Consider the following 12,609-nt stretch of genomic DNA (forward strand, 5'->3'; position numbering starts at 1 on the left):
GTGGAAAACCGTCCTCAGTGCACCGAGTTGCATTTGGATGCGGGCCACAGAGGAGTCACTGGTCCAGGTGGAGTCATCCTGTCATTAGAAATGGAAAAGTCTGAGAAGGTATCTTCAAAGGCCAGTCTTAGGTTCTACAAAAGTGGTTATTTACAGGAATAATTGGGGAAGTTGCAGAGCTTGTGACCTCTGGAACAATGTCTGGTAATTGTTAATGCCTACATCTTAGCAGAATTCAGGCCCCTCTCATAATCCTAAACTTGTGGACTTTTATTAGTTTTATAAAACTGGTTTAGTTTGGGGAAGGGCTATTATCATTTAAACTATAAACTAAATTTCTCCCTATATTAGCTCGTCCCATGCTCAGGAATGACCAAGGGCAGTTTGGAGGTTAAAGGCACGATGGAGTTGGTGAGTTCAGATCTGTTTCACCTTCGTAATTTTCTCACTGTTAAAATTTTTGCAAAGGCGATTGCAGCGCCCCTTGTCCACACCTGCGCGCTCCCCAAGGGGTCCCTACCCACCCCTCCCCTGGCTGGGGGCCGTAGGCTGGCCCCGCCCCTGGCTGGGAGCCGTAGGCTGGCCCCGCCCCGCTGCGCCGGAGGGGGACCTCTGCCAGGGCAGTTTCTCTCTGAGGCTGCGCGCTAAGGCGGTGGGCGGTCCCAGGCAGGCCCAGAAGCTGGGCAGCCTCTAACGGGTTCCGGGGAAAGGAGGTCCTGCTGCCACTGCTCTTCCGGAGCCTGCAGCATGGGGCCCCTGACGCGCACCGTGGAGCTCTTCTATGATGTGCTGTCCCCCTACTCCTGGCTGGGCTTCGAGGTGACGCTGGGAGGGGCCTCCTCGGCAGTGTCTGGGGAGTGAGGGCGGAGGGAAGAGTGAGCGCAGGGCTCCGGGACAGAGGTCTCGTGTAACTCCTGGCGCCGCCCAAGGGGTTAAGGCAAGCAGGGAGAGCTCCGGGGCTGAAGGTCACTTTGTGCTTTTAAACGGAATAGAGTCGCTGGCTCCAACCCGAGCCTTTATATCCCGACTGCAGTTTCCCACGGTGATGGAAAGAGGGGCGGCTCCAAACATTCAGGGAGAAATGCAGAACACGGCCACCTCTTAGCCCAGCGATGGCAGTTTTGGGGAAAACTGGCCACAGGAGCGAAGATCCTGGAATAGATTTCTAGTAGTGAGGAGAGTTTTGCCAATTTCAAACCAAACAATGTAGGGTGTCCGCATAACCCCTGCTCTGCACTTAGCGCCTCCCTTCCCTTTCCCTCGGCTCTTTCACTTTTCCATCTTGCACACTGGCAATCGTTCTTGACCTCTGCCCGCAGATCCTGTGCCGGTATCAGAATATCTGGAACATCAACCTGCAGTTGCGGCCCAGCCTCATAACAGGGATCATGAAAGACAGTGGTAGGAAGGGAGGGTCGGGGCAGGGGTGATCTGTGGCCCAAGAGAGCCGACCCCAGCGGGTCCTTATATTGGCACTGGCGGCTAGAAAGCGGCCCTCTGCCCCGTCTCTACTAAAAATACAAAATTAGCCGGGCGTGGTAGTGCATGCCTGTATACCACAGCTACTCGGGAGGCTGAGGCGGGAGAATCGCTTGAACCCAGGAGGCGGAGGTTGCGGTGAGCTGAGATCGCGCCATTGCACTCCAGCCTGGGCAACAAGAGCGAAACAACAAGAGAAAAAAAAGGAAGCTGCCCTCTGCCCAAAACCCACGTCGAGGTCCCCAAACCTGGGACCCTTAGGTCTTTTCTCACTTAGCGTGCCCAACCTTCTCCTGGCAGGAAACAAGCCTCCAGGTCTGCTTCCCCGCAAAGGACTATACATGGCAAATGACTTAAAGCTCCTGAGACACCATCTCCAGATTCCCATCCACTTCCCCAAGGATTTCTTGTCTGTGATGCTTGAAAAAGGTGAAGAGAGTGGGATGTAGACAGGGTATCCAGTGAAGAACACAGAAGTCGGAGATTGAGGGATTGATAGGATGGAGGGGCTGCGGGAGACTAAAGCAAGTGAAGCCTGCCTTGGGAAACCTCAGGATCAGCCTTGAGCGAGCTGAAGGTTGCCGGGCATGAAAGGGAAGAAGAGCAGGCAAATAGGTCATGGGAACCTTGGGTGAGAGGCTGAGGGCGGAGGAGCTCTGGGGGATGTCAGAAGCAAGGAAGAGCTAGTCCTCCACCAGGAAAGCAGCAAGAGGAGCCCTGCCTCTGGGTGCCTCTGCCCCACAGGAAGTTTGTCTGCCATGCGTTTCCTCACCGCCGTGAACTTGGAGCATCCAGAGATGCTGGAGAAAGCGTCCCGGGAGCTGTGGATGCGCGTCTGGTCAAGGGTGAGTGTGGGGCTCTGGGAATCCTCTGGGAGGACCTTGGATGACTTTCTGACCTTCCCCAGGCACGTTTTCAGGGTCATGATCCTGCCCCCGCCCGGGGGATCTACTGTCCTCTCAGTCACACCCCTCTCCCCGCACCGCCTTCCTGCTGTCTTCTCTTCTTCCCAGAATGAAGACATCACCGAGCCGCAGAGCATCCTGGCGGTGAGTGTCCTGGCTCCACCCCAAGTGCACTCATAGAGAATCTGAGAACAGTTGGCGTTTGGGGATAAAGAAGACAATAGGTCTCTTATTGCATGGAAAAGGTTATAATTACTGGGGAAGAAAGGATGTCTGTGATTCAGGGCACAAACTACTGAAAAGTTGGAACTAAGGATCCTCAAAAGGATATCTCAAGGTTGAAAGGGGAAGTGCAAAAGGGACAATGTATGGGTAGAATTTATTTGCTGAAAGATGTCAGTGAGAGAAAGATGCTCAGTGTTGGAACCCCTGGATGGGGAGGGATATAGTATTCACAAGTCTCCACAAACTCCAACACAAACCTCACCAACACATCCAGAGTGGAAGGCAGGAGACTTGTTCCAAGAGGCTTTAAAAAGACGAAAAGAGATAACTAATGCCAGGGTTATATAGGAGCCTGAGTGAGAACAAATGGAAATAGCTCAAAACATTGACCAGTGAGCCATAGATGGGGGTATAAAAGTAAGTTTGTCTTCAGGATTAAATTAGGAAATTCAAAACAGTATTATTCCTCTGGTTTACAAAAAAAAATAGTTGAGACCTATTCAAATTTAATATATAAAGTGGCAAATCACACAAAAGTTAAATGTATAAGGAATGGCAAATATATCTTCTACAGTCTATACTCCTGCAAAGTACATGTGTAATTTTTAGCTTGCTTTTTTACTTCATATTTAATCATTTTCCATGCTTTTTTTTTTTTTTTTTTTTTTTTTGAGACAGGGTCTGGCTCTGTCGCCCAGGCTGGAGTGCAGTGGCGTGACCTCGACCCACTGCACCCTTTGCCTCCTGGACTCAAGCAATCTTCCCACCTCAGTCTCCTGAGTAGCTGGGACTACAGGCACACACTACCATGTCCGGCTAACTTTTTTATTTTTTGTAGAGAAGGGGTTTCACTGTGTTGCCCAGGCTGGTCTCAAACTCCTGTGCTCAAGAGATCTGTCTGCCTCCACCTCCCAAAGTGCTGTGTTTACAGGAATGAGCCACTGTGCCCAGCCTCCATGGAATTCTTAACTCTGAAAGTATAGTTCTTTGTTTCTATAGAGGTTCCATTGGGTGGACTTATTTTTGTTTTGCTTAACCATTTTTCTGTGGTTAAACATTTTGTGTGGGACATAATTCTCTAATTTAACCAAGTCAAAGATAGTGTCTCATTAGGACAGGCTACATGAATTCCTGGGTCCCACTTCTGATCTAGGAATTCAAGTTGCAGTGGCTGTCAATCTTGGCTGTGAATTAAAATCACCTGGAGCACCTTGGAGCTAACCCTTTCCCCTGGAATTGCGATGTAATTGTTCTTGTTCTTTTTTTTCTTTCTTTCTTTCTTTTTTTTTTTTTGAGACAGTGTCTTGCTTTGTCACTCAGGCTGGGGTGCAGTGGCATGATCATGGCTCACTGCAGACTCAACCTCTTGGGCTCAAGTGATCTCGCATCTCAGCCTTACGAGTAGCTGGGACTTCAAGCATGTGCCACCATGCCTAATTTTTTAAAAAATTTTTTGTAGAGATGGGGGTTTCACTTTGCTGCCCAGGCTGGTCTCGAACTCCTGGCCTGAAGCAATCTCCTGCCTCAGTCTCCCAAAGTGCTAGAATTACAGGCATGAGCCACAGTGCTTGGATCTAGTTCTAAGGGATGACCTCACGTGGAGATTTTTTAAAGCTCCTCAGGAGTTTCAAATGGGCAGCCAAAGTTAAGAACCATCTATCCCAAACTATACCAACAAACCACAAACTGAAGCCTTTATCTTTGTCTTGAAGCCAGGTAGGTGGCTGCAGCCATGTGCCTTGTTAGAAAGTTCTCAGGAAGTTCCACTGGAATTACAGCCTAGCTCTTGATTCAAAAAAAGCATGAGATACTTAGGAACTGTGAGAGGTAGGAAGGAAAGAGCCCTGGACTTGAATTCTAGAGACCTGGATTCTAGTGTTGGCTCTGCTATCAACATGCTCTGTAACTCTGAGCAAGTAATGTATCACCTCTGGATTCAGGCTCTTCATTTGTGAAATAAAGAGGTCTATCTAGCTGGTCTCTAAGATGTCCGCTGGTGTTAATTTCTGTGATTGACTCTGTGCGATCTACCTTTTCTCCTTTTCCACCCATCTCAAGATTTGGGATAAAGGAAATAGTTCCTCTTGGCAAGGACAGATCTCCACTTGTGGGTGGGTAAGGGCATTGCCAGCAAAACTTGGGGGCAGAAAATAAAAAGACCAGAGTTTTCCTCTGAGATCCCCATCCAATATCATGCAGCCACAGTTGTATTCCCTACTATATTCCCTTAGGCTGCAGAGAAGGCTGGTATGCCTGCAGAACAAGCCCAGGGACTTCTGGAAAAGATCGCAACGCCAAAGGTGAAGAACCAGCTCAAGGAGACCACTGAGGCAGCCTGCAGATACGGGGTGAGCAGCTCTTTATGTGTGTTCCCAGCACCCATCCTGAAGATGGAGACTTGAGAATCTCTAAGTTTGAGTCCTTATGCTCCTGTACAAAAGCCCCCTTTCCAAGTGTTCTCCTCAGTGCTCTTAAACAACCCTCATCTTCTTCCTTCTTTTCCTTGGGTTCAGGGAAAGGAAGGGAAGGAGATGCACAGTGAGAGAAAAGAGAGCATCTTAGAAACAGGAAGGCACCTGGGGCCACAGAGCCTCTTAGACCTCTTTGCTTCTGTGAACTCAGAAAAGTACTGACTCAAAGGTTTCAACCCCTGCCTAATACCTGCTCCTTTGCCTTCCTCCTTGCATTGTAACTGCTTTCTCCAGGCCTTTGGGCTGCCCATCACCGTGGCCCATGTGGATGGCCAAACCCACATGTTATTTGGCTCTGACCGGATGGAGCTGCTGGCACACCTGCTGGGTAAGTAAGTTAAAGATTCAACCCTGAGCCAGGTGCAGTGGCTCACGCCTGTAATCCCAGCACTTTGGTAGGCTGAGGCGAGCAGAGCACGAGGTCAGGAGATTAAGACCATCCTGGCCAACATGGTGAAACCCCGTCTCTACTAAAAATATAAAAATTAGCTGGGACTACAGCTGCCTCAGTGGGAGGCTGAGGCAGGAGAATCACTTGAACCTGGGAGGCGGAGGTTGCAGTGAGCCGAGATCGCGCCACTGCACTCCAGCCTGGGTGACAAAGCAAGACTCTGTCTCAAAAAATAAAAAGATTCAACCCTGAGCTGCCTTTGACCCCAGCTCCACACCCACTATATCAGTTGACCAGAAGGAGGGGCTCAGAGCAAAAAAATATTCTTGGCACTTCCAGTAACAAAGCGTTATGTAGTCAGTGCTGTTCAAGGTTGAGTGGGCAGGGGCTGTCTTCATCCCCATAAAAGAAAAGGAAGCCTTCTATACCTTGAAGCCAAGCAAAAGTCTTTCTAGAAAACCCCTGGGACCTTGTGGGACCAACTCCTGCTGCCAGAACACCTGAGAACAGTGTGCAGAGTCTGTTGTTTTCTTCATCCAGGAGAGAAGTGGATGGGCCCTGTACCTCCAGCCGTGAATGCCAGACTTTAAGATTGCCCGGAGGAAGCAAACTCTTCATATAAAAAAAGCAGGCCATCTGCTTAACCCTTGGCTCCACCATAAGGCACTGGGACTCGGATTTCTCTATCTGATAGAGGTATTTTCTGTGGCCCTGGGAGCTGTCTGTCTTTCCCCTACCCCCAAGGATGCCAGGAAGACGTCCACCATTAGCCATGTGGCAACCTTTACTTCTATGCCTCACAAGTGCCTTTCAGAGAGCCCCAATTCTGCTTTCCCACAAAATAAACCTAATGCCATCAGGCAAAACATTTCTGTGTCTGTATCTGCCCTGGTATATTCTCATTCCTGGGGTCACATCCTGCCTACTCTAGGGGTAGGTGAAGGAGAGCTGTTTCAGTATTTCCAGCCAGACCAGCCATGCAGCCCACCTTGAGCAGCTTGTGCGGTGGAAGAAGTGAGAATAGTCCCCCGTTCTCTCACACAGAAACTCCCCTGGTCTCTCTATCAGCGACAGAAAACCAAGCCAGATGGACTTTGCAACTAATCAAGTTTGGGATTTACTGTCTTCTGACCAACCACAGTGACTGAGATGGGGCTGGGACCAGAAGCCCAGTGGGAGTGAACAGCCGAGGGAACCAGAGTCTGGCTGAGCTTGTGGCCAGATATTTAAACTGGGTCCAGCCACACCTGCAGAACCAGGGCAAGGCAGTACCGGGAAACTGGCTGGAGTTGCTGCGGTTTGGAGAAGTTGCACACCCTTTCATAGATACCTCCCTTAACCCTCAGTGCAGATTCTGAGAAAACTCCAAGGCTTCTCTGCCTAACCTAGTATAACCCCTGTTCCCTACTACATACATATAACTTTTCCATTCCCCCAGTAATTGACCCAAAGTCCCTGCCTCTAGCTGTGCCCATTGTGCAATGATCAGAATCCCTTGTTTCAATAGTATTTTGACTTCTTTAAGAATACTCTGTATTTGGAAGCTGAAACCTCACTTGGATCCATTGTTGGGAACCAAGTACGGAGCTTTACATAGCCAGGAGGAGTTTCAGGAGCAATGCCACTTTCCCTTCCATCCCTCCCTCTGGGTCTGGCTCTTCCCATAGTCCATTTTCCCCTTTTATCTCCCATTAATTTCTGTCTTCCTCTCTCACCTTTTCCATGTCTCTAGCATCCTCCAGGATTTAAAATCATCTTTACCCAACTTATCTGTGAAGTAATGGCAAAAGAACATCTCCAAATTAAGTACTCCTTTTCTTCAAAGGAGTTTCATGGGATGTACGGCTAGTATAAAATAAAAATATGGGAAGATGTCCAATCTTAAAAACATAAGGGCAAATTAAGACAACACTAAGCTGCCCAGAGCAGGGTGAGTGGAACCAGTTTTATGAATAAAGATGCTTGTCTCAGCACTATATGTGGATATCAAAAATTGTGAACAACTTAAACACCTATCAGGAGGAGAATACTTTAATCAATTATGGCACATTCAGGAGATAATGTTTTACAGTCATCAAAAATTGTATATGAGGGCCAGCACGGTGGCTCACACCTGTAATCCCAGCACTTTGGGAGGCCAAGGCAGGCGGATCACCTGAGGTCAGGAGTTCGAGACCAGACTGGCTAACATGGTAAAACCCTGTTTCTACTAAAAATACAAAAAAGTAACCGGGTGTGGTGGCACGTGCCTGTAATCCCAGCTACTCGGGAGGCTGAGGCAGGAGAATCGCTTGAACCCGGGAGGCAGAGGTTGTGGTGAGCTGAGATTGCACCATTGCACTCCAGCTTGGGCAACAAAAGCGAAACTCTGTCTCAAAAAAAAAAATTGTATTTCTGAAGAATTGTTAAGAACATTGGAAATTCTTGAGATATAATATTGATTGGAAAAAGATGAAACTATATGGTATGATCTCAATATGTCCTGATGAATAAAAACATAATACAGAGGACATTATTCTGAGATAAAATACATCAAAATCTTTCCATTTTATTTGTATACTTTTAAAATTTTTGATTTTTTAAAATGTATTCTGATACACAAAATAATAAAAATGAAAAATAAAAAATTTGGCCGGGCGCAGTGGCTCATGCCTGTAATCCCAGCACTTTGGGAGACTGAGGCAGGTGGATCACTTGAGGTCAGCAGTTTGAGACCAGCCTGACCAACATGGTGAAACCCCATCTCTACTAAAAATACAAAAATTAAGCTGTGTGTGGTGGTGCACACCTGCAATCCCAGGTACTCAGGAGGCTTATGCGGGAGAATCGCTTGAACCTGGGAGGCGGAGGTTGCAGTGAGCCGAGATCGGGTCACTGCACTCCAGCCTGGGCGACAGAGTGAGATTCCATCTCAAAAAAAAAAAAATTGTAGATTCACATTGCAGTACAACTGTGCATCTTGCCCATTGATTTCTAAATGTATTAACTACTTAAATTAATCCTGAATCTTTTCCCAGACTTAAGTGGGATAATGTTATATTGTAGATGCATATTTCCTGGCTCTACCCAGTCTTTCTTTGAAGACTTTATCATCCTATTTTCTGAATCCAGTGGCTGACTTCAATCTTCTCTGGAGGAACTAGATAATTTCTAGACTAATGCTTACACTCATGATCCAGATTGTAATTTCTGAACTCCTTCTTCCAAATAGAATCAAAACAAGAAAGGGGAAAGCCTCTCAAAGCAACTGTGTGTTAATAATGAAACACTCTTTTTTTCTAATCCAAGGAGGGTTTCATACTTTTTCTTAGTTTCTTGCCTTCTTCCCTTCTGATCAATAATTGTAATAGGAAATTTGCAATTGTGCCAATACTCAGATTCAATACTGAACTACTTTCTTGCATTGTAATTCAAATTCCAAGGTTAACAACTAGCTGTATGTTTCCAAAACAATCTTATTTTATATGTATTTTCTTAGGTGAAGTTTCCAGAAATGATTTTTTTTTTTGCAGAGCCAAACACACATGGTAATTTAAAAAAATAATGCATGTATGTGGTAAAAACAGTAAAAGCAAGGTATCAAGTAAAAAGTGAAGAGTCCTCCCTTTCTCATTCCCATTCCTACTCTCTAATTTTTTATATATCCATTTTGTAAGCTATAATACAGAGATTCCATATACTCTTCACATACTTTCCCCAGTGGTAACCTCTTGCATAACTATAGGACAATAACACACTATAGGACAAAAATCAAGAAATTGACATTGATACAATCCATCAACCTTATTCAGAGTTCACCAGTTTAACACATGCTTATTGTGTGTCTGTATTTAGTTCTATATAATTTTATCACATGTATGCTGATGACCACCACCACAGCCAAGATACAAAACATTTTCAGCATAAAGATTTCTCATGCTACCCTTTTATAGCCACAGCTACCTCCCTCCCTCCCTGTACTTCCCTAACCCTTGGCAGTCACTAATCTGATCTTTATGTCTTGTCATTTCAAAAATGCTACATAAATGGAATCAGATTTGATTGTTTTCATTCAGCACAATCCCTTTGAGGTCTATCCAAGGTTTTGACATGTATCGAGAGTTTATTCCTTTTTATTGCTGAATAGTATTAATATTCTATAGTATGGATGTAACATCGTGTGTTTAAACATTCGCCTGTTGAAGGACACTTGGGTTGTTTCCAGTTTCAGGTTCTTACAAATAAAGCTACTCTGTGTGTTCATGTACAGGTTTTTATTTTCATTTCTCTGGGTAAATGCTTAGGAACACAACCACTGGGTCCCATGGTAAGTCCATGCTTAGTTTTAGAAGAAACTGTCAAGGCTGGGTGCATGATGGCACCCATCTGTAATCCCAGCACTTTGGGAGAACAAGGCAGAAGGATGACTTGAGCCCAGGAGTTCAAGACCAGCCAGGGCAACATGGCGAAACCCCATCTCCAAAAAAAAAAAAAAGAAAAAGCCAGACATGGTGATGTGTGCCTGCAGTCCCAGCTAATTGGGAGGCTACAGTGGGAGGATCCCTCGAGCCTGTGAGGCGGAGGTTGAAGTCAGCTATGATCACGCCACTGCACTCCAGCTTGGGCAACAGAGCCAGACCCTGTCTCAAAAAAACAAAAACAAACAAAAAAAAGAAAGGAAAGAAGAAGGAAGGAAGGGAAAGGAAAGAGAGAGGGAGGGAAGGAAGGGAGGGAGGGAGGGAGGGAGGGAGGGAAAAGAAAAGAAAAAAAGAGAAGAAAAGAAACTGCCATACTGTTTTCCAGAGTAGCTGGTTTCACTTTTCCACCAGCAATGCATGAGTGATCCAGTTTGTCCACAGCCTCACCAGCATTTAGTGTTACTACTGTTTCTTACTTTAATCATTCTGATAGGTGGGTAGTGATAGCTCACTGTGATTTTTAATTTGCATCTCCCCAATGACTAATGAACATCTTTTCATGTGCTACTTGCCATCTGTACATGGTCGTCAGTAAAATGTCTGTTCATGTCTTTTGCCTACTTTCTAACTAGACTCCTTTGAAAATTTCTCATATTGTTTTTAACAATAGATTTTAAAAGAATTTACAGACTAAGAATACATTTTTGAGACAATGGGGAAAATGATACAGAGTGAATATTAGGTGATATTAAAGAATTAATGTTAATTTCATTATGTGATAATAGCTGAGTGGCTGTGCACAAAAAAAAAAAAAAAAAAAAAAAAAGCTTTTCATTGGTTGTAATTCATTTTGAAATATTTAGGATAGGGCCAGGCACGCTAGCTCACACCTGTAATCCCAGCACTCTGGGAGGCCGACATAGACAGATCACGAGGTCAAGAGATTGAGACCATCCTGGCCAACATGGTGAAACCTCATTTCTACTAAAAATACAAAAGTTAGCTGGGCATGGTAGCACGCACCAAGTAGTCCCAGCTACTTGGGAGGCTGAGGCAGGAGAATCGCTTGAACCCGGGAGGCGGAGGTTGCAGTGAGCCAAGATCGCAGCACTGCATGCACTCCAGCCTGGCAACAGAGCAAGACTCCGTCTCAAAAAAAAAAAAAAAAAAAAAATTTAGGATAGAAATGACATGATGCTTTTTAAAATGTGGCAGGTCAGAAGGAATAGATGAAACAAGAATGACAAGATGTTAATTATCGTTAAAGCCGAGTGATGGATACATGGGGAGTTATTTATACTATATTATGTGTATTGAGATATTTCCATAATAAAAATGTTTTTAAAAAAGAATGTAAACCCACGGATTGGGAGAAAATATTTTTAAACCATACATCTGATAAGAGGTTAATATCCAAAATATAAAAGAAACTCAATAGCAAGAAAACAAATCACCCAACTGAAAAATGATTACAGGACGTGAACAGACATTTCTCAAATGAAGACATACAAGTGGCCAACAGGTTTATGAGAAATGTTCAACAAGTAATCATCAGGGAAATGCAAATCAAAATTACAATGAGATAGCACCTCACATCTTGTTATAATGACTATTATTAAAAAGCTGAACGATAACTGTTAGTGACGACGTGGAGAAAAGGGTTGGCAGGAATAGGAATTAGTACAGCCATTGTGGACAATAGTATGGAGATTCCTCTAAAAGCTAAAAAGGGATCTACCATATGATCCAGCAATCCCACTTCTGAGTATATATCCAAAAGAAATGAAATCAGTGTATCAAAGAGATATCTTGCTCTTATTCACGATAGCCAAAATATGAAGTCAACCTAAGTGTCCATCAACAAATGAATGGTTAGGCTGGGCGTGGTGGCTCAGGCCTGTAATCCCAACACTTTGGGAAGCCTAGGTGGGTGGATTGCTTGAGCCCAGGGGTTCGAGACCAACCTGGGCAACATGTCAAAACCTCATCTCTATTTTATTTTAATTAAATTTTAAATAAATAACCCAAAATGAATGGTTAAAAAATGTGATATGTATAATACACAGTCATGCATTGCTTAATGATGGGGATATGTTCTGAGAGATGCATTATTAGTTAATTTTGTAATTGTGTGAACATCATGGAGTATACAGAACATACACAAACCTAGAAAGTATAGCCTACTACACAAATAGGCTATGTGGTATTGCCTATTGCTCCTGGGCTATAAACCTGTACAGCCTGTTACTGCACTGAGTACTGTAGGCAATTGTAACACAAATCACTAGGCAATGCGAATTTTTCAGCTCCATTATAATCTTATGGGACCACCATCCTATATGTAGTCTGGTGGAAATATTGTTATGTGGCGCATGACTGTATACACAGAAACACACACACACACAATGGAATATTATTTAGTCTTTAAAAAGGAAGAAATTCTGTCATTTGCTACTACATAGAGGAATCTGAAATAAAATAAGCCAGGCATGGAAAGACAAATACCGCATGATCTCACTTACATGTGAAATCTAAAAAAGTTGAACTTAACAGAAGTAGAGAGTAGAACAGTGATTACCAGAGGCTGGGGGTGCGGGGTGGGCAATGGGGAGATGTTGACCAAAGAGTACAAAGTTTCTATTAGGAGGAATCAATTCTTAATATATATTGTACAGTATGGTGACCATGATTAATAATCATGTATCGTATATTTCAAAATTGCTACAAGAATAGATGTTAAA

At 44.6% G+C, this 12,609-nt stretch overlaps 2 protein-coding genes across 4 annotated transcripts in view; one reads left to right on the plus strand and one right to left on the minus strand.

Annotated features, from left to right (window-relative positions):
- KEL (Kell metallo-endopeptidase) overlaps nucleotides 1-12,609 on the minus strand; it is a 350,942-nt gene that overhangs the window by 325,474 nt on the left and 12,859 nt on the right. The gene's annotated exons all lie outside the window — the stretch shown is intronic.
- Nucleotides 598-6,339, plus strand: GSTK1 (glutathione S-transferase kappa 1). Of its 3 annotated transcripts, XM_016945440.4 has the most exons (8): nucleotides 598-819; nucleotides 1,320-1,401; nucleotides 1,780-1,908; nucleotides 2,224-2,324; nucleotides 2,493-2,528; nucleotides 4,841-4,957; nucleotides 5,315-5,408; nucleotides 6,012-6,339. In XM_016945440.4, exons 1-8 carry the CDS (start codon nucleotides 748-750, stop codon nucleotides 6,059-6,061), a joined length of 681 nt encoding a protein of 226 aa, XP_016800929.1. In that variant the 5' UTR covers nucleotides 598-747; the 3' UTR covers nucleotides 6,062-6,339. The 3 variants fall into 3 exon arrangements, with proteins under 3 accessions (XP_016800929.1, XP_016800928.1, XP_016800930.1); XM_016945439.3 differs by having other exon boundaries at nucleotides 2,224-2,528; XM_016945441.3 differs by lacking the exon at nucleotides 2,493-2,528.

This window comes from Pan troglodytes, chromosome 6 (genome assembly GCF_028858775.2).
Source record: "Pan troglodytes isolate AG18354 chromosome 6, NHGRI_mPanTro3-v2.0_pri, whole genome shotgun sequence".
NCBI lineage: Eukaryota > Metazoa > Chordata > Mammalia > Primates > Hominidae > Pan > Pan troglodytes.